The sequence below is a fragment of the Ptychodera flava genome, chromosome 9, assembly GCF_041260155.1.
Source record: "Ptychodera flava strain L36383 chromosome 9, AS_Pfla_20210202, whole genome shotgun sequence".
NCBI classification, from domain to species: domain Eukaryota; kingdom Metazoa; phylum Hemichordata; class Enteropneusta; family Ptychoderidae; genus Ptychodera; species Ptychodera flava.
Window position 1 is genome coordinate 10,080,730 of NC_091936.1, and position 20,734 is coordinate 10,101,463.

At 37.6% G+C, this 20,734-nt stretch overlaps 2 protein-coding genes across 5 annotated transcripts in view; one reads left to right on the forward strand and one right to left on the reverse strand.

Annotated features, from left to right (window-relative positions):
* LOC139139964 (dnaJ homolog subfamily C member 25 homolog) lies at positions 1–15,293 on the reverse strand. Its single transcript, XM_070708937.1, has 11 exons — positions 15,156–15,293; positions 10,392–10,420; positions 9,883–9,942; positions 9,348–9,450; positions 8,980–9,086; positions 7,253–7,324; positions 6,583–6,648; positions 5,802–5,866; positions 4,702–4,897; positions 3,926–3,991; positions 1–2,726 (listed from the first exon to the last, which is right to left on the reverse strand). Exons 1-11 carry the CDS (start codon positions 15,262–15,264, stop codon positions 2,607–2,609), a joined length of 993 nt encoding a protein of 330 aa, XP_070565038.1. The 5' UTR covers positions 15,265–15,293; the 3' UTR covers positions 1–2,606.
* The window catches only part of LOC139139959 (protein phosphatase 1 regulatory subunit 12A-like), a 21,373-nt gene continuing 15,162 nt past the window's right edge, over positions 14,524–20,734 (forward strand). For 2 of the 4 annotated variants that reach the window (XM_070708929.1, XM_070708930.1), the window contains exons 1-2: positions 15,476–15,600; positions 19,668–19,934. In XM_070708929.1, the coding sequence (XP_070565030.1) occupies positions 19,670–19,934 (265 nt within the window). In that variant the 5' untranslated portion in view covers positions 15,476–15,600; positions 19,668–19,669. Of the gene's footprint in view, positions 14,855–15,475; positions 15,601–19,667; positions 19,935–20,734 lie in introns of those variants that run through there. The other 2 variants (XM_070708928.1, XM_070708927.1) reach the window with 2 other exon arrangements.

Here is a 20,734-nt window from a genome sequence, read left to right on the forward strand (position 1 = left end):
TAATGGTTTATGAATAGATAATTTTAATTACATTCATGTATGGGTAAGTGATGAATACATGTGCTGGTGTACTCACTCAGTGTATTTATCTGCAGCATTGAAATTTTGAGTGTTTTTCTTCTTTTCATGTAAGCAAGTATTCATGAAACATGTTACATTGTCAGTCCTAAGATCTCTACTCCCTCACCTCCTTGCTTTAAGACATAACAATGCTTTCTTGACATAATTCCTTGTACTACATCCTAGAAATTTATGTCATAATAATATTTACATGGTATGTGTATGTGAAAGGTGAAGTACAGCTCTGATGACTGATAATTCAACATGTTTCAGTGAGTAGTGATAACTTCTGTGTACGTAACAACAATAACTGAATATGAAAGATATAGCAACTTTGTCCCTTTTAGCTAACTACCTTTGATTTGTTAGAGTGGTTTTACATACTTTCATAATCATTGTGGTCCTGTGCAGATCATTCCTTTGAGAATGTATCAACGGGAAAAAAATGACCTTTTGCACAAGCAGGTACAAAAGACCTGAAGTTGTTTAAACATGTCACTTTTTGACTGGAATAACCTGAGAAAGATACAAAGAATTTTACAAGGAGACCTTTGCAATTCAGCCAATGGTGAGTCATAAAAAAACATTCAGCTACATGGTGATCCATAATGCTGTTTGAGTGACAACCGCAAATAATGACTCCTCCCCCGTGAAGATCAGTCATAATGAGTCCTGAACAAAACATGTAATTACAGCCATGTGCAAGATTTTACACAAGTTGTGAAATTACAAAGATTTTTTAGAAAACTGCCTCAAGAAAAAAGGTAAGGATCCTAGGGAAAGTCTTTACTCAGTTCAAAACAGGTGTAAATTCAGATTTGAATTTCATGTAAACTGCTCAAACGTTTGTAGCATTATAAGAACACCTACAATATCAACAAAGCACATGTGCACTGATGATATAAGCATGCAGACTGCAAAAACTCAGTGATAGGATAAAAATTTACCTATTTTGGGCATAAGCTAGAAAGATGACTCAAAAATATTCGAGAGTATTCTTACAATTTGTGTGTCACAAAACTGTTTGCAGAGTTCAGTCTAATAGTCTACAATCTGTATGTGGACATTGAAATGACTAATGCATCCCAATTATAATAATCAAGCAAAGAAAGCAAGAGTAATACCAGAGGATAGCTAAGGTCAGACTACATGGTAAAACTCATGCAGTGTTTGATTCCTCAATGAAAAAGTTGCCCCTGCTTTGTTGTGAATGTCCAGTGGCATGTGAGTAAAATATTTAAAAACATTGGTCAGTTGACCAAGGTGACTTTTATGAGGTAAACCGCCTTAGTGATCAAGCAGCTGATCACTATTGCAATTATACATAATATGTGAGGTCACAGAAGTGTCAACTCCTACATAATGTCATAAACCTACAAATCGGTGTATAGCGATCGGTCAGTAAAGGAGAGGCAATCAATTTTCACAAGTAATTTGTGATTTTACTGCATGAAGCATAGACTGGGAAAACGTCTCAAGGGTCTATGTATGAAATTACCAATGTATTGATTCTTCTTCGAATATCTTACATTTTTGATGATTATTTCCTACAGTTGCAGTGTTTATTTAATAGTTGTCTGAGATACAGAAATCTGTCGACACAAGAGGTGTAATTCATGCAGTATACAGCAGACACATGAATCATTCTAGTGTACTTAACATCACCAAGTATTTGTGGTAAATTCACCCTGCAAGGTGTCACTCTTTATGAGTGAAAATTCAACATCTTTTCTTTTGGAGACTTTGCTACACCACTAAAGTTAAACAGGCATGCAACACTGTTTGAACATTACTGTAACAGTGTTGTACAGCAGGAGTGTAACGGCAAAATAACCGCACCCATGTAACATGACTGTTGCTTGTGTACTGGAACAGTACTGTTGTAGTAGCACTGCAACACACCTGCCCCAGCAGCGCTGTAACAGCACTGCTGGAGCAGCCATGTAACATGGCTGCTCCAGCAGCGCTGTTACAGCGCTGCTGGAGCAGGAGTGTTACAGCCCTGATACAGCATATATGTAACAGTGCTGTTGTGACATTGATGTAGCAGTAACTACACAGCAATGTTCCAACAATGGCGAAGTGCAGTTATATTAGTGTTCCATTAGTGAACCATCACTGTCACAACTGGTCTGTAACCATGCTGCAATGGTGCTGTTTCAAGCTAGTTATGTTACAGGCCTGCAGACAATTAGCTGTGTATTACAGAACTTAAACAACTTGTAAAACCAGTGTTCTACCCCACTTATACATTGGTTTGATGGTGTAGAGACACCACACCTTTGATGCTCTTGTCACTGGAAGTTCAGATTGAAAGTACTGGTATGGCTGACCTCAGGGTGATACCAGTATTCATCGGCCTGAGTGTGATTTGAGGTCAAACAGATTACACAGACAGAACTGCCCCAATGATCACGACTATTACTCACTCACTCAGGATGCAGAACCACATTCAGTGAAAACACATAAAGTATTAATCCTTAGCCCAGGCTTTTTCATTCATCTCAGGGTTGAAAGCAAAGGAAACAGAAAGAACAAATTTAGTACTAGTCTTCAAAGGTCATTCTACTCGGTCCTTTACGCTTCATGTACCTCCTATAACTTTTATATTTGGAATTTTCAGCGAGCTTGGCTTTCATTTCTTCTTCTTGTTCTTTTTGAAATACCTGCAACAGATGATATCAAAGCATGTAATGTTGCAATTCCTGTTGGTGCTGGGTTGCTGATCAAATAGACTTTTCAACGGAGACTATCAATATCGAATGCTATGAATAATGTGACATAGAAATTTACCAAGTCACATGAAAACTATAATTCACACACTAATCATGTTATGGCAGTAAGTACACATTTCTCAGATAAAAGTGTTGTCTTAACCAGTGAAGGCGCCTCCATCAAAGCAGTATGTATGTCAAAAGACATTGCTTTATGGCATATGATTCTGTATCTCCCCGTCGAAAGATAATTATGTGATGTGTGCAATATTTGTCATTTCATTGTCATGCACTTCCAAAAACACTTAATACTAGACAGAAAGATCCAGTCATGTACGTGTCTACATCAACTCCAACCACGCCTGTAGGCACAGTGTTGAATATCTGTTCTCTAACAAAATCTTCTTGGAACCAATCATATTGTGCTTTTGAGTTAATTGACAGCGTATTGGGGTAAGAATAATGCCAATATGGCTCCCAGAGCAGATGATAAACACCTTGTCAATATGGAACAGGGCTTGATAACTATTAGGCTAAAACTTCATTCTGTGTGTTCGAGAAGCCTCCTGTGTCAGTTGTAGGCAGTATTTCATATCTTTGAGTTCACTACAGTAACTTACACTGCATCTTCAGTTGTGGTTGGGGTTGGAGTTTACGGAGACCCAGGCACGACTGGGTCTTTTAGGGTTGGAGTTTACAGAGACCCAGACACGACTGGGTCTTTTAGGGTTGGAGTTTACAGAGACCCAGACACGACTGGGTCTTTTAGGGTTGGAGTTTACAGAGACCCAGACACGACTGGGTCTTTTAGGGTTGGAGTTTACAGAGACCCAGACACGACTGGGTCTTTTAGGTTGGAGTTTACAGAGACCCAGACACGACTGGGTCTTTTAGGGTTGGAGTTTACAGAGACCCAGACACGACTGGGTCTTTTAGGGTTGGAGTTTACAGAGACCCAGACACGACTGGGTCTTTCAGTCTATATTGATACATGATGTGCTAGATATAAAAAGTATGGTTGAATCATGCAGATTTATCCATCCTCATAGGCAAGTAAAGAGTTCATGTTTTACTCAACATTTTTTTATTTAATCAATTTTAAGTTTCTACTACATGTTTGCAGAAGACAATTTGAAGTACATCGGACTTACCAAAAAATTTGCTTTTTTCCACAGCTCCTTCTGTAAAAATTCTTCATGTTGACTGTCCTCTAAAGCCTACAAAATGAAAACGTTCATTGTCAGTCAATCTTTTGCTCACAAATGGTCCATCAGTACATAGCGTAGATTACAAGTATATAAAGAAAAGCACACTTTCACTTTGAACATATACACAGTACAATCTCCCTCACAGAAATATTTTTAAGTTAATCTACGAACACTTTTTTATTCTGTGCCTAGTTATGGATATATAGATATTTGGCCATGCACTATTTACAGAAAATCTTGGACTTTACAATATCTATTATATGTAAGAAGTCTCCATGGCACTGAAAATTACAATGTACACTACTTCACGCTATCTTAATCTTTGTGTAAAGTAAGATTTTACTAGATACAATTCCCTATTTTCTTCAAAATGGTCTAATTTCTGGATCACTGTCAGCCTATGAATCTTACTGAGTGCACGCCACCACATCTTCAAAGGTTTCATGTTGGCTCTCGATGAATAATGGAGTTAACATGGAATTCATTTGAAAACGACATTAAGAGCCCAAGATTCAGTTAGTGAAAAACATTATTTTGAAGATCACTTGTATCAATGTAAACAGTAAATTACGTGAATATACCCTTTCAATAACTCAAGAGTACATAGTAAAACCTTTGGCAGTGTATTATTTGTCGACTTATTTGACATTAGTTTGATGAAGCTTCATTGTCATATCCAATGTGAACGAGGGACAGGACAGAAGAAGTGCATGACTTACATCATATCTACCCGCTGATAAACCCATATACTTCCGTATAAGATAATGTTTTTCTTCAATTCCATAGGGCTCTTTTTTAATATTGAATTTCCAAACCCATTTTGCATACCAGAAGATATATTCAACGAGGTAATATGGCCAAACTATGAGTTGTATCCACAGAACATCTGTTATTTTGGGTTTGCTGTATCCACCTCTGAAAAACAAAATATCCTAACATGTGAACAACTGACATAAACGACAAATAAAGATATTCTACGGACAATAAAATGTTAATAATTCCTGACATTGTGTGAGTTTTGTGCTAGTGTGTATGTATATATGTATGCTTCATTGAACCCTGGCTGTGCAAAGGGATCACCGACAAAATCAAAATAACTCAGCCGCATTAAAATCACCTTTTTAGAAGTTGGGATGAAGCGGACAGTTTTCATTGCTGACTTTTTTGCTGGGTGGGTAGGCACTGTACGGTGTGAGTCAAATTCAATCAAGAAATTACTAAATTTCTGCCATGGTTGGGCAGTTTTGCTGGTGAACACATTGTGCCTGTGGCTATCTGAAGCCAATTTAGCAATATATTAATTTATTTGACTGAGTTTGTGTGTTGCATGCCAGTGTGTATTTATGAGTACTTGTGTTCTTTGTTGAACTCCAGCTGTATGTAGGGTTGCGTTCAAAACTGCATCACATTAGTTCACTCATGGAACCACCTTTTAGAGGCGAGCATGTATAGATCATGGAAAGCTATGTCCATCGGTACCTTGGGTTGTGAGTGTAAATCCAATCGCAGTCCCCCCACAAAAGGGTTTTTGTGGAGGGGCCATGATCCATCAAAGGCAGACAGACTGACAAACACAGACTGACAGAGTGACAACACTGGTTACGAATGATGTCAATGACAAAAAGCATGATGAATACATAAACTTTACAACATTTGATGTGTTTAGGCTTTCTATCATATCTCCATTCTGATTCTGATGGAACAGCATACCAAATAATGGAACAGAGATAAAGGCCAAGGTGTGACAAGCACATAAACATCATAAATGGGCAAATACCATAATTGAATCACTTCTCCTCTGTCATTCAGTCTGCATTACCTAATATCCATATTTTCTTCAATAATTTTTCTTATTACGGCTTCTTCTTCATCTTTGAGTTCTTCCTAAAGAGATAGTAACAATGATAAAGAGTTGATGAGGAATTCTAACAAAAATACTCATAAAAAGTAGATCACCATTTCTTAATCTCACAATGGTACAGTCACTGTGACAATTTTTTATCAGTGATGCAACTATGCCACAAAAGTAATTTTTTTGTCTCTGCAAATTTAACAGAAAGAAGTATTCATTCACTTGAAATATTTTTTCTTGACATTTTGTGGAACCTTTGAGGGGCAACAAATTTACTGGACTCATTACAATTCAATTTGCAATCACGAATGTATGCCTCTATTGAAGAGGTACACTTTATAAGAATCAACAGTAAAGCAAATTGCACAGGAACGTGAGCTACAATTCGTGTTTGTACAGCATGATAATATCTTACAATTGTATATCAACGAAGTTCTTTAATCAAAGCTGATTGCAACAGTTCTCCATTCTTAGGTATCAATTACACTGTTTAACCCTTTGAGTGCAGTAATTTTTCCCAGCAAAATTTTAGTGCAAAATTTTACAAATTTTTGTGAATTTTTCTGTAACTTTTTGATAAGTTTGGACCAAATGGACATCACTTTTCAATGGGAACAGTTTTAGATCAAAATTCAAGGAAAAATCTGAAAATAAATTGTTTGATCTGAAAAAAATCGTCTGGGTTATATTTTATGAGGGCAACAAAGGGTTAAACCATTGACAATGGACTCCATATAGAGAGACCTACTTTCGATTTTCTACCTCTCTTCTTTCCTTTATCAAGCAAACCATCTTGCTGAGCAATTTCTTGTGCCTGTGAAAACAAAAGATGAAATCTACTGATGAGGTTATACAGTTTGAAGGCAGGGAATGAATGACTGCTTAAGGCTGTAGAACACCATCACAGAAATTGTTGAAACCTGCCACTTAGACGGTTTGGACATTCTATTTACCTGAAATTGCTGAAAGTTTACTTGAAATTGTAACCACCATTTGTGACTTTCAGGTTGGCCAGATGCAGAAATGGCAGCGGTGAAGATATGGAGTGGTATAGCATCCTTTAGATGTGCCCTCTGCTGATACCAATATTACAACTCTAATGTCAATAGTCCTTTCAAAAACAATAAGACTAAAGAAATGGAAAAAAGTGTACAGATTTTCTACTTTCTAGGAGCATGATCACTGTGTTGATTTGTAAGATGTCTACTGTAAAAATACTTAGACACATTATCATGAAGTACAATATGTAAATAACATTAAATATTATGCAAATAGGATACATAAATTATGTCATAGACAACCCTTATTTCTTCTCACCTCACGAGAAAACTATCATGCAAAGCTGGACGGATTAAACAGGAAATGGACAATTCAAGAAATTTAATCTTTGATTACCAGTATTAAAACAAAATACTCACTTTTAACCTATATTTAGGCACTGTAATGAGGTATTTTATTGCAGCATTGTATCTCGTCCACCAACTGAAGTACTGTGGGTAACAAAAGAAGGTTGATAAATTTCATCAATTTAGAAAGTACAACAGCAACTATTTTTTCAGGTCATCAATAGGTTTTCATTGATTTGATTTGATTTCGTTTGATTTGGCAAAAATATTGAAAACAAAGATAAATTACAAAAATACTAAATACAATGGAAGTCAGAGTCTTACCGAATATCACTTGCTGAGGATGACACAATCCTAATACATCAACATGATATCACTGTTCTAGTAAATGCGATATCACAGATGTAATGTCGATACAATATATTGGTACATACAATATGTGTTCTATCATTAGAATCTCAATACAATATAATCTCATTAACCAAACAAGTCAAGATACATGTTGGCCTGATTAATTAAGGACTCACATTGATCGTCATTACAATTTACACATTTACAATTCCAGTAAATTTTATTGTTAGTTAGGTAATAAGATCATGTTTCAAAATAATTTACATCAACCAGAGGCCCCCAAAAGAGAATGGACAGATTATATTAAGAAAATGTAGGAATATATTGCCTTTACTTCAATGTGATGCTGACTCAGACTGTGTTGAAAGGCAATGCATCTACTGCAGCCAAAAATGTTCATTTCTATATGCTTAGGAAGATTCTAAAATATCCATGCTCTGGTTACATCTCTTAAAACTGTACAACTCTTTTCAAAACAGCAGGTACCGGTAGACGGTTACATTCAATTACATTCTAAAGGGAACTTTATGATATAAATGTAACTGAATTACAGTATTGTGATTTATGATAATCAAAAATGCCTCTTACAGCGCTTTAAAGGTTACAAATAGAATTATTTTCTCCCATAGATGAATTAAGTGGCACTAAAATGTTTTATTCAAAGATTTGATAAACGACCAAAACTGTGATCATAACGCTATAAAACTATCGTTTTTACCTCACATATGAAATGCTGGTCTTTCTACAGCATTATGGTTACCCTTAAAAGATATAGTTTGTATTCTTTGACTTTTTAAACATACTGAAATACTGCTTAACTGTACACAACCTCAACTCTGCCTACATTCAGAAAAGATTAAACATTCAGCAAAACATTTTATGGTCTGTACCAAAAAATCAAGTTCAAAAATCCAGATGTACAACTGTCACTAAGTATGGTTGAACATGCAGTGTTTTATAAGTTTGGACCTCATTCAAGTTTTTGTAATAGAATCTCAATTCGCAGTGCCTTCCATATAGTCACAAGGGTAGCAGGCTTCCTTACTTACTTGTCATAAGAAATACAAAAAATCCATTTCTACTGGAGGTCACAAACAAAATCATCTGTTTGCATTCAGCAAAGTGGTAGACACTTTTGCAATTATTTACGGGTGTCACTTTGTACACTGAGTGACTTTATGCAACTATTCCATGTTTTCTTGATATCACAAAATGGTCAAAAAAGAGTGACTTTGTGCCTTTAACTGATTACAAGTAATCATACAATATCAAATATGATGATTCCTCTCATTGGTTACTATTGCCAAACTTGTTTCTTATCAGTCAATTTGAAATAGTTCCTCTTTTAACATGACTTTTATCAATTCCATGAAATGGATGTAATGTTGGATGTTCGGAAAGACCTGGAGTGTCTTTGAAAAAAGGAATGGTATTTTGTAGGTATTTACCTGTACAACTGATATGACTGTAATGGTAACTGCAATGACAATACGGACGTCTACTTTTGGTGCATAGCGCCTTCTGTAATATCTGTAGTAATGACGATATGTTTCCTCTGCAACAGAAAAGTTGGGCAATGAATGAATGATGGTCAATGCAAAAAGAGTAATGGTTTACAAATGAAGCCCTGCATTTCATAATGCGCTTCTAGTATGGTATGTATCATATTACTGTTGCACTACTATCTTAAACAGTTTTTGCTTTGTTAAAGAATTCTGTATGGAGTGAAAAAGTGATAGTATTCTGTGACACCATTCCTCTGTCAAATATTTACTCTGCATACCTAATTCTGTCACCATTATAATACAGCCCATACCTGGGTTATCCAGCATATAGTCATAATCTTTCCTTTGTTCATCATCCCGTAGTATTTCATAGGCTGTTGCAACAGCTTGGAACTTTTCAGTGGCTCCTGGATCCTAATAAAAACACGATAAAGTTTAAGTGTTTCTTATATTCTACAAATGTCAGTAACATTATTGACATTTCTACACACATTTCAAATCTCAGATATTACTTATTTGACCTGGAAAGGAAAATATGCCCTTTTTGATTTGAAGAAAGTAGCATAAATTTCATTGAATATACATGCATGACAATTTATGTTTTCATGAAAGATAAGTCAATATGTGTGAATCTTATTGTTGACAATGGCTATCTTGTTTCACTTTTCCTCACTGTACACACTAAGGTTGGTGTGCAAATTCATAATCAATATTACTGCAAAAGATTCAAATATGTAAAGATGATATATTTAGGCCAATGAAGGCATAATTGTTGTTTCAATTAATAATATAAAACAATATTTACACTATTTTGACATAACATGAAAGGTTCGCTGACCAACTTACCTTATTTTTATCAGGATGGTACTTTCTGGCTAATTGTCTGTATGCTTTGCTGATATCTCCCTATAAATAATGTAATACAATTCAGTCTTCAAGGTCAAAGTTCAAATGGACAGAATAGACCAAAATTGTTACACATAAGACAGATTGTGTCAGACATATGTATTAGATCGGTCTACTATCATTGCTATGCATGTTCTGAATGGATACTACTCACACTGTAAACAAGAATCAACCTAATGACAGTTTGATGTTCACTGCAGGAACAATTTCAAGCCAAGAACTATTAGAACTTCAAAAAATTCTTGAAGATATAGGACAAACATTATTAAAAACCATGATTTATTTCATTGTGGCTCATTCACTGATAACGATATAAAATGGATACTAGTATCACAATTGTTATAATTAAATTTCATAGAGCTATACAGTAAGACCTGACATTTGTCCAAATGGTTACATTTTTGTTTGTTTGTTTGTTTGTTTATTTGTTTGTTTGTTTGTTTGCTTACCTTGGCTGCATCTCTGGTAACACCCAGTACTATAAAGGGAAATTTTACAAATTAATTAGTTCCATCCTTAATTGATTGAATACGTAAATTGAAATGATAATCAGACAAGCTGTTTCAGAGATTTTTTGACCAAAAACAGGCAAATGTCAAAAATACTCGAACTACCCTACGTAGGGTAGGCATATGCCACCACTGAATTACTTGTCTTTTAATTTATCTATAGAGGCCTATATCTTGCCATCAACAATTGTACCAGCAGAGTGTAAATGAGGGTCTTCTAGCACTCTACAGTTGAGGTACGGCAAGCCAGTCAGGTACAAGCATATCACTGATACATTACATTTCAAAGTATTGAGGTAGAAACAAAAGTGGAGTCCAGTGTCTGTGGTCCGTATAGTAGTACTTTGCCTGGGTATACCTAGTATGCAGTACTGTAGCTAGTAGCCCTACAAGTATGATGAGAATGGACAGCGATGGCTACGCCGCCTCGGAGTTGGGAGGCTGCATAGCCAAAGGGGAACACTCTCGCCATACTCGTTGACCACCTTATGTTACAACACCCCTATGTTCCCACAAACCTATGTTCCTACACACCTATATTCCAACACCCCTATGTTACGACACCCCTATGTTCCCACAAACCTATGTTCCTACACACCTATATTCCAACACCCCTATGTTCTGACACCTATGGAAGGCTTCTGCAGGATCTAGTTTTCCGGTTGTCAAGTCCTGTTTACAATGTAATAAATAAATATTTACATGTCACTGTAGATGCCAGACTTCAATACGTGCCGCTGGTTGGTGTTCTCCAATTCAAGAGAGTCGTGGTACAGTAGACGAAAAATTGTACTATCTATAATGGGGGTTTGACCTTGACAAAGTGATTATTGTGTCATATTTATTTGCGAAATAAAGACCACCCTGCATTTGGTTGTATTGTACATATTGTAGAATCCACATCACCTTAATAACTTTCAAGATGCATCTATTATGAAAAATCCTTGGAAAGGTACAAATATTTTACTTGCGTTTGGGAAGTTTTACACTGAAATATTACCAAGGGAATTACTTCAAATTTCCTCCCTGTTTGTTGTATGGTTCCTATTTGTTAAGTTTGTTTAATTTTACACATAACATCATCAAGATATTGAACTTCACATATCTCAGTATCTCAGTTATGCATGACGGGTTGCACTCAAATAAAAATGGAAGATCGAGGGCCCAAATCAAATCCACATCAAAAACCCGTAATAGTTTCTATATTTGGAAAAACCAGTGACGAGAAATGGCTATTTCTAAAAATGTTCAGAGCTATACTAAAAAAAATTTAAAAGTAACTTCTGACAATCAGTCATGTGAGGACCATTCTGCATTTGATTTTCACAACACATCATCGATCTTGAAATGGGTAACAATTCCACCCTGTTTACATCTTGTATAATCACCTCTATTTGATGTAATATCATTTCTGCATTATATTTCTCATAGATAAATCATGCTTTATATTTCAATTACTAATGTTCGATTTTTTCTTCAGAAAGGCCTTGTAGCAAATTACATTAAAAGATTTCTAAACACTATGTTTTGGGTACAAATTTGAAAAGAAGTCTTACTGAGTAATTTTCTGTACATTTGATTTATGTTTTTTAACCCTTTCACCACCATGGTTTGTCCAGATCCATTGTTTTCTATGGTAAAGTTGGACCTGTATACAGGGAACTGGGGGTGAAAGGGTTAAAATAGGACTGAAAATACTTAAATTGGGTAAAAATGTACACATGGACTTTCCGATAGGGTTTTACACATTTAAATATCGGAGTGTCTATTACCACGCGCGTGGCAATAGCCAAGTTGGCTATTGCCACGCGCGTGGCAATAGCCAAGGTGGCTATTGACACGCTAAGATTTTTTCGGAGACAGATTTTGTCAACTGTTGAAGTAAACTTTTCCCAGTTTGTGTAGAAATTAGCTCAAGTAAGTGTAATTGTATATTTCTGCCACGATTCACCTTGCGCTCGGGAAGTTGGTCTGACGGTCGACGAAGCTTGGGGACGACCGGTCGGTGGGCAGTCTCTGTGATCAAATGCAAGCCCTGCGATTGACAGTATACTGCATGCTCATTCATGCATCATGACAAAAGATACCATTTAAAAAGAACTTGTCTGGAAAGCAACTCAAAATTTACTCATTTTAACCCAAGAGAAATTGTTTTCGGGGCCTGACCTGCCGCAAACGTCTGTCTATGACCTTTGACCACGTGACCTATCTGTCAGCGACGTCATCACGTCAACGAAAAGTGCATGCTTTATACGCGACGTCAGAACTTTCGAATGGAGGCCCCAGTGAATGTTTAATTTCGAATTTTTTCTGTGGCACGAAAGTTTTTATAGTGACTCCTGGTTTAATTTTTTGATTTGGTAAGAAACGGGGTGGACAACTGGTTGACATTTGTTAGAGAAAAAGTTTAGTCTAATTTTCCATGTAACACAAGTTATGCCAAGCATGATCGAAGCCGATTGAAGCCATACTACGCGTAGCTACGTGAAGTGAATGGTCGAGCTCCAGGTTGGCAACGACAATAAAGACTAGTCCCAAAAACTTTGCGAATCGTCTTTTTTCCCTGAAAACATGTGCGAGGCAAAGAACGCTGATGACAAACTATGATAAATACTCAGAGATCAATGGATGTAGTCCGTTGCGCGTTTTCATTAGACGTGACGGTCGGTCATGTTTTACTTCTGATGCCGAGCAACAGATTACGTTTGATTTACCGAATTATCAGCAAAAAAATATGGATTCAGGACGTGAACCATTGAGAGAGTCAATTATAGGTCAAAAAAACATCTCAGAATTATCGTTCAAAACCATGGCGTGGCAATAGCCAGGTTGTCTATTGCCACGCGCGTGGCAATAGACAACCTGGCTATTGCCACGCGCGTGGCAATAGACAACTTGGCTATTGACACGCGCGTGGCAATAGCCTCGGCCTTTAAATATTTGTTGACACTACGTGTCAGAACATAGGGGTGTCAGAACATAGGGGTGCAACCCCATACTCGTAGGAGTTGGGAGGCGGCGTATCCAAAGCCGGACTCTCTCGCCATCCCTAACTCTTAGGGCGTGTAGCTCGAGGTTTTGCCTGGGTACTTGGGTTGGACGTCAAAACTGCAGACCCAAATACCCAGACAAAACATCGAGCTGTACTGCAGCTAGTGTATAACGTACGTGGGATGATTGTCTAGCCCCGGGGTCTAGCCTAGCTGTGATATCGCAGCGATGCTGTGGCTTATCATTGGAGGTCTCTCCATGGGCTTATCGACCGCGCTCAACCCTTGGTGACCGGAGCGCGATCGACAAGCCACAGTACCGCTGCGAGCGCGATATCACAGCTTTGTCTAGCCACGGTATGATAGGGGCCCAGACACTTCACACCAAAACCACTTCGCCCCACACAACTTCGTCCCAAAACCATTTCGCACCAAAACCACCTCGTCCCAAGTATTACCTCGTCCAACGCCACTTCGCCCCAAGTACCACCTCGTTCTAAAACCACTTCACTAAAGTATAGTTCCGTCAACTGGTACTAAAACATCGATGCCACGATGTATCATAACGTTGTTTTTACCTGGAACTTGGCTACCACGAACCATTTATTCTTCCATGAAACCATACGGTATATTAGAAAAAAGAAACACGCAAACTACTAATGGTACATTTCATTTGCCGTGCGTGGTATTGCACGATGCGATGTCATTTTCTCGAAATGTGTACAATTTCAAGATTTCAGTCCTAGGATGAAAGAAAGGTGATTGAAACTTCGGGGTCCAGACACTTCGCACCAAAACCAGTTCGCCCCTCACAACTTCGTCCTAAAACCATTCGCACCAAAACCACCTCGTCCCAAGTACTACCTCGTCCAACGCCACTTCGCCCCAAGTACCACCTCGTACTAAAACCACTTCGCTTACCGTCAACTCGTCCTAAAACATCGATGTTACGATGTATCATTACGTTGTTTTTACCTGCAACTTGGCTACCACGAACCATTTATTCTTCCATGAAACCATACCATATATTAGAAAAAAGAAACACACAAACTACTACAGTAAATGGTACATATCAGGTGCCGTGCGCGGTATTGCACGATGCGATGTCATTTTCTCGAAATGTGTACAATTTCAAGATTTCAGTCCCGGGATGGTAGAAAGGTGATTAAAACTTCACTGGCAGTGGTTGGTTATTTTCAGCTTTTAACGGTTACCGATAAATTGGGGAGTAAAGTCGTGTTTTTTTTCGGGTCGCAATGGTTTTGGGCGACGTGACTTTTGGGGCGAAGAGGTTTTGGTACGAGGTTGTTTTGGTGCGAAGTGGTTTTGGTGCGAAATGGTATGGGACGAGATGGTATGGTGCGAAGTGGTTTTGGTGCGAAGTGTCTGGGAACCCAAACTTCACAGGCAGTGGTGGTTATTTTCAGCTTTTAACGGTTAGCGATAAATTGAGGATTGAAGTGGCAATGTTTTTGGGGCGCAATGGTTTGGGCGACGTGATTTTTGGGGCGAAGAGGTTTTGGTACGAGGTTGTTTTGGTGCGAAGTGGTTTTGGTGCGAAATGGTATGGGACGAGATGGTATGGTGCGAAGTGGTTTTGGTGCGAAGTGTCTGGGAACCGTATGATACTGGGGTAGCCCTGCGTACAGGTCTGTGAGTTCCCGGCGTTCCAATGCGCCCATTTTTTCCTTTTTTGGATCACAATAAAACTTACCGTCGTAACAACTCTCTTTTCCGCAATAAAGACCTTCAATGAAGGCAGTTGCCGATGTTATCAACGAAAATAGACAGACAGCTTGCACGATACATTTAAAAGTCGCCATATTGACCAATTAACCTCGTACTAGTGTACATCATAATTATTCTTTGGGTCGTGATTCTTTCGAGTATATTGATTAATATTACATTATATCTATCTCTAAAGATAAATTGCAAGTTAATTTACATATAGAATTAAACAATTAGTAAATGAAAGCAAAAATGACAGTTCTAAAATAGTGGAAATAGTTTGGTCGGCTCATCAGGGTACGCGGAGGCAACTGTAACCTTTGACCATGAGCTTCCTGTTGTTTTCACTCGACCCGCGGCAGATTTGACTTCAACCGACGCCTCTTCTGCTGTCCTTTTGTAACTTATAGAAGTCGAGAACTGGGGCACAGGTAAGCCGTTGGCAAAGACTTAAGTTGCGTGGCCGAAAGAATGTACCGTAACAACCTTCTTGTCGGCTGAAGTAAACAGTTTCTTAAGTGTCTGAACCTTTTGCAAATTCTGAACTGGAAGTTTAAATTTTTCACGACAACGGAAAGATTTGCATTGTTTACACTGCTTTTGCTAATGAATGAGAATTGTTTCACTACAGTCCCTCTGTATTACACGTTTTCTCATAAGATCAGTAATATATGATGACGGAACTGTGTTGCTTTGGGTTGCAGAACGTATGATTTGTCAGAGAAGCCAGTGTTCTCACAGGTGCTCAAATCAACCAGTGATCGTGAAGCCCCCTGTAAACGTACTTAAAATGTACGTTTACAGGGAGCTTCGCGATCACTGGTTGATGTGAGCACCTGTGAGTGTTCTGCACACTGGCGCTTCGAATCGCCAATTCGCTACACAACACAGACGTTGTGTGTAGATACAACAAGTGAGAAGAAGGCTTTGCAACACCGACGATGGAAGCGCCTGTGGTAGTACTACATGTACATGATATGTAAAATGCCGGATTAATCCGTTTGTTACATCGTTGATCTGTCCGAAAACATCAGTTACTCGACAGTGTAACAGCAAGGCACACTACACCAAAAGGGGGTTTAAATCTCCCGATTTGGAGAAAAATTGACCCCCGATCAAGAGAATATCTCCCGATACGGAAACTTCGAGACTTCTTTTGACAGAATAGCTCTGCGCGATGTAATAGATATTTGCGCATTTAAAAAGTGTACCAGTATGTTCATCATCAAATTTGAGGGTGATCAATGTTCTGAAAAAGTTCACCATTGCTTTCTTTGCATATTTTGACATTTATCAAATAATAAGTGATACCATCTGTACATGTATGTACAAGAGACATACAGCGTGGATCCATGCTAGCCCTGCGTAAGATGCTGTGTGTTTCCGGCATTATAGGGCCTCTCAACACAGCCCTGCTGACTCTCATAGGAAAATCTGGCAGACACAGTCCCGATTTGGACTGCGCACTAAAAAAATACTGTTTTTAACTGTTTTCAGCCGAAATCAACTCGATTCCTTTCTATGCCTACCCGAATAACTTAATCACTCACAGACTGCAAAAAAATTTGCCCTCGTGACGTCCAAAACCGTTAGTTTACCAGCAATATACGGTCAAGGGTCCAGTGGACGGCCATTAGCAAGATATGACTGGCCGCTGGACCCTTGGTCGTGAATCGCTGGTAAACTAACAGTTTTGGACGTTACGAGAGCAAATTCTTTTGCAGTCTGTGAGCGATTGAGTTATTCAGGTAGGCACAAAGCTGAATCAAGATGATTTCAGCCAAAAATAGTTAAAAAGGTAGTTTTTTGTGTGCGGTCCAAATTTGGACCGCGTCTGTCAGATTTTCCTATGAGAGTCAGCAGGGCTGTGGTTGGAGGCTGTATAATGCTGGGAACACAGCACGGTACACAGGGCTAGGATCGATGCATACAGCAAATTGTCAATTTCATGAAAAATGTATTTTCACCATGTGGATCAACTCCATTTGTACTGTTAAATGTCATAGTCATGTCCTGGAATTCATCTATTAAAGGGACATTATTGTATCTTTGGACCTTATATTGTTGCAAACGAGCAGTTGATAATGTTGTTCGACTTACTGAAAGATGTCAAAAAAACGGTCGACCATAGACAACTTCCATCCCGTTTGCGTACACTGTATAGAAAAACCTTGGGTCTGAGGTTTATGGTGGGCTACTTTTAACCTCAGAGTTGGCAAGGTTGAACTAGTACCTGTGATCAGACCACACTGCTAACTGCTCTCTGGGCCACTGTAAGCATCCACATGTAAAAAAAATAAACCACGCGAAGTGAAAGTCGAAAGCGCAGTATTGCAGTTTCGGGATTCCCTATTACCGATGCCGTTTGCTCAGTTACATTTTGATGGTCAGTTTTTCATTGAGCTCTTGAGCGCCAATCCTGCTCTTTTAGATACACTATTCTTTTCTGCTAGAGAGCACATTTTATAATGGGCATTTCAAATGCCTACAAGCTGCAAGAAGTCGACGACAAGGCCTATAATGGCGGATTTTTTTCGTCATGAAAAAATGAAAAAAAAGTCAAAAGATACAAATAATGTCCCTGTAACATTTGAAACCGTTACGCATCACAAAGTCTTCCAATCTGAAGAATTCTTTCATTATACTAGAGAAAAACTATCATCAAATTGTTGTACATCAAAATACATGTTACATTTTTAGGAAGTCCTTTGATTGGGAGAGCATCCCCCTTTAGACCTAGTGTGCCTTGCAGTGTGACTGCAGGCTTACTGTAATACATAGCGAGTAAATTTAACAACGCGGAACAACTCTTTGGCAAGACATGAGAGATTTGGTAAAAACTGTCAATAGTATATGTTGTGTATGTACCAAAACAATGATGGGAACATGTTGACAGGGCTAGTCATCCTATATCAAGGTTTTATGCCAAATGAGGATTGTTACATCGCTCACAGTGTTGGTGAAACGGTAACCCCTATAAAATAAGTTGTTCACTTGGCCTTGTGAAGGCAAAATATCATGTAGGCAGAGAAGTTTACTAAAGATTTAGGAATGGGCATTTTTAACATTTCATCATACAAATACAAATAATGAAAAATGAAAAGAATGCAAAACCAATTGTGTAAATAACCTTCATGTACAATTTCAGCTAATTTCCAAGAAATCTGTCACAAATTTACACAGAGTTTAAGTTGTGAAATACAGTATACTGTATACAGTGTACTGTATATCTACCAACTCTCTAGATCAACTAACTTTAAGTTCCCTTAATGCAAAGCTTACCTAATTTTAAAACCACCCATCACAACTTTGTTTTAGGTTTTTCTTTTCTTCTCCCAAGCCTAGAAGCAGCAAATTTGATCAATTAATGGAAACAAGTTTGAGAGTGAGTGTGTCCTCAGAATAAAATAGCTTAAGTGATTCAAAGTTTCACTTTCATTGTATAAAACTCCCTGCCATGATGTTCTGATCATGCATCCAAGAATGTTTGAACACTGGATACAAAGATGCAGAATAGTATGTTCATGTACAGCATAGAATATACTGATCTGTAATTTCAAACAATTCACACACGTTACCTATTACAAAGGCTGATGATTATATTGCTAGGCCATAATTATGTTGCTGGGCAGCGCAATTTGCATGGCAAAATTGATGTCAGTCACTGAAATTTCATATATTGTCATGTGACGTCTGTTTATGAAGGATCCTAATATATCTTGCAATAAACAAAGTAAGCCATTTGTATGCATGTCTATGATATCCAAAGAAATAATATGAAAAATATAGTGATTCGAAAAGAAATAAACCATCAGAAAAGAAATTTCTAATAATATGTTCAAGTGATATTTAGAATAGAGGATCAGAAAATGGGTAAAAATTAAACACATAAAAAAATAGAAGAGTAAAAGTTGCTGTAAACTAAGTCAAGTATTGTGTATTTAAATTTGTATCCAAAAGCACAACCTATGTGTGTACTGTAGGTATTTGATTGTGTTGTGTTAACAGCATAGCTATAGTGTGTACAGTCTGACCAATATTGAGCCAAAATATCACATGTATCCATGTTTTGTTGTAAAGTACATGTAAAGGACCTGATGATACCATATACTGATATATACACAGTTTTGAGTTGATGTATATGGCTAAAGTATGTTTATCCCTTTTCCTACCAAGTCCATATTTCACCACCAGGTCAAGATGGTTAAAATTAATGAAACACAACGTATTCCATATGGTGTAGTTAACATAATACTGTGCATTTGGAAGCTGTTGAAAACAAACACTGTAACCTTAATTTTTTTTGACTAAAGATGCTGTAACAGACCAAGCCAAGCAGGTGAAAATACGTCATGTTTTGGCTCAATACCGCTTTTTACTGACTTGGCTGATCGGGAAGTGATATTGTCTTGCAGGAAAAGGGTTGTATCTGGTAAAATGACTGCAGCTTATGACATTCTGGAAACTTGGAAATTTATTGTTTTTCCCTTCTTCACAGACATGGCTACCTCAAACTCAACAGACTCTACAGATGTCAACCATTGCACCCTTACTCCGTATTGTTCCAAAATACTATGCAAACAATCAAAGCATCATGAGCTGCTGGAAGTCTTGGCCAGTATTACTTATTTCACAAAAGAAGAACAAGTAAGGTTAGAAAAAACCATAGAGAAATATTGCAAGGAAGGTTTGAAGAAGGACGACCCTATTCCTGACCCAGAACCTGACTACAGATTTCCACTCCTTCACTGGGCTTCTGCACTAGGTACGCCATGCCATTATTTCTATCTGTACCGCAGCACTAAACTATACATTATTGCAGTTGTGTATAGTACATGATCATTGTGCCCTCTAAGCCCATTTGGTGGGCCATGAATATTCTCTGTGACTCAAAAAAATTGTTAGTTGAATAGGAAAGTACGCGTTGTGACTCAAGAACATTTCACAAATTTTTCAATTGACTCAAAGGATGTTTGAGAAACTCTTTTGTTTTAGGGCACACTACTTGAAATTATTTTTGTCGAGTGTTGTGCTGTCTCTATTTAGTGAGTTCTTGTACAGTGCCTACACAATTCTTCAATCAGCTGTTGCTGTCAAGTGCCATTGACAACTGATTTTCAATTTGGATTTATTCCATCGTTAACGCTATGGTATTTCATAATAATTATCACTTTTTTTAAATAGTACTGGCATTGTCCTGACTTTCAAATCTTGAATTATTGATTTATATGGCAAATTCTTTGATATTCCTATCTGTATAACCCATGTTAGGAAGATAATTACTCAAATAGAATGCAGTGTATTGTATACATTCTTACAGGTAAAGCTTGCATATAAAGTCCATTTTAACAGTAATTGAGAAATGTCCCATTTCTATTTCTGAGGTCTCAGCCAAAATAAACATTAAATTTACTCTTATTTTTATTCAATTGAAGACATGTACTTTTTCAGTACTCATATGTTGCAAAATGTTACGCACCAATGCCTTATTGAATTAACATAAAGCATAGTGTTGAATTCTAGAATGAACTTCTTTAACTGAAGAGATAAAAACGTCTTCAAAGA

What these genes read in the sequence shown, in the direction of transcription:
- LOC139139964 (XM_070708937.1), bottom strand. Translation starts at nt 15,264, where the DNA reads ATGGCGACTTTTAAATGTATCGTGCAAGCTGTCTGTCTATTTTCGTTG. An exon ending in ACCATCCTGATAAAAATAAG is followed by an intron (nt 9,451 to 9,882) that starts GTAAGTTGGTCA and finishes TGTTTTTATTAG; the next exon opens with GATCCAGGAGCCACTGAAAA. An exon ending in TGCCTAAATATAGGTTAAAA is followed by an intron (nt 6,649 to 7,252) that starts GTGAGTATTTTG and finishes TTGTTTTCACAG; the next exon opens with GCACAAGAAATTGCTCAGCA.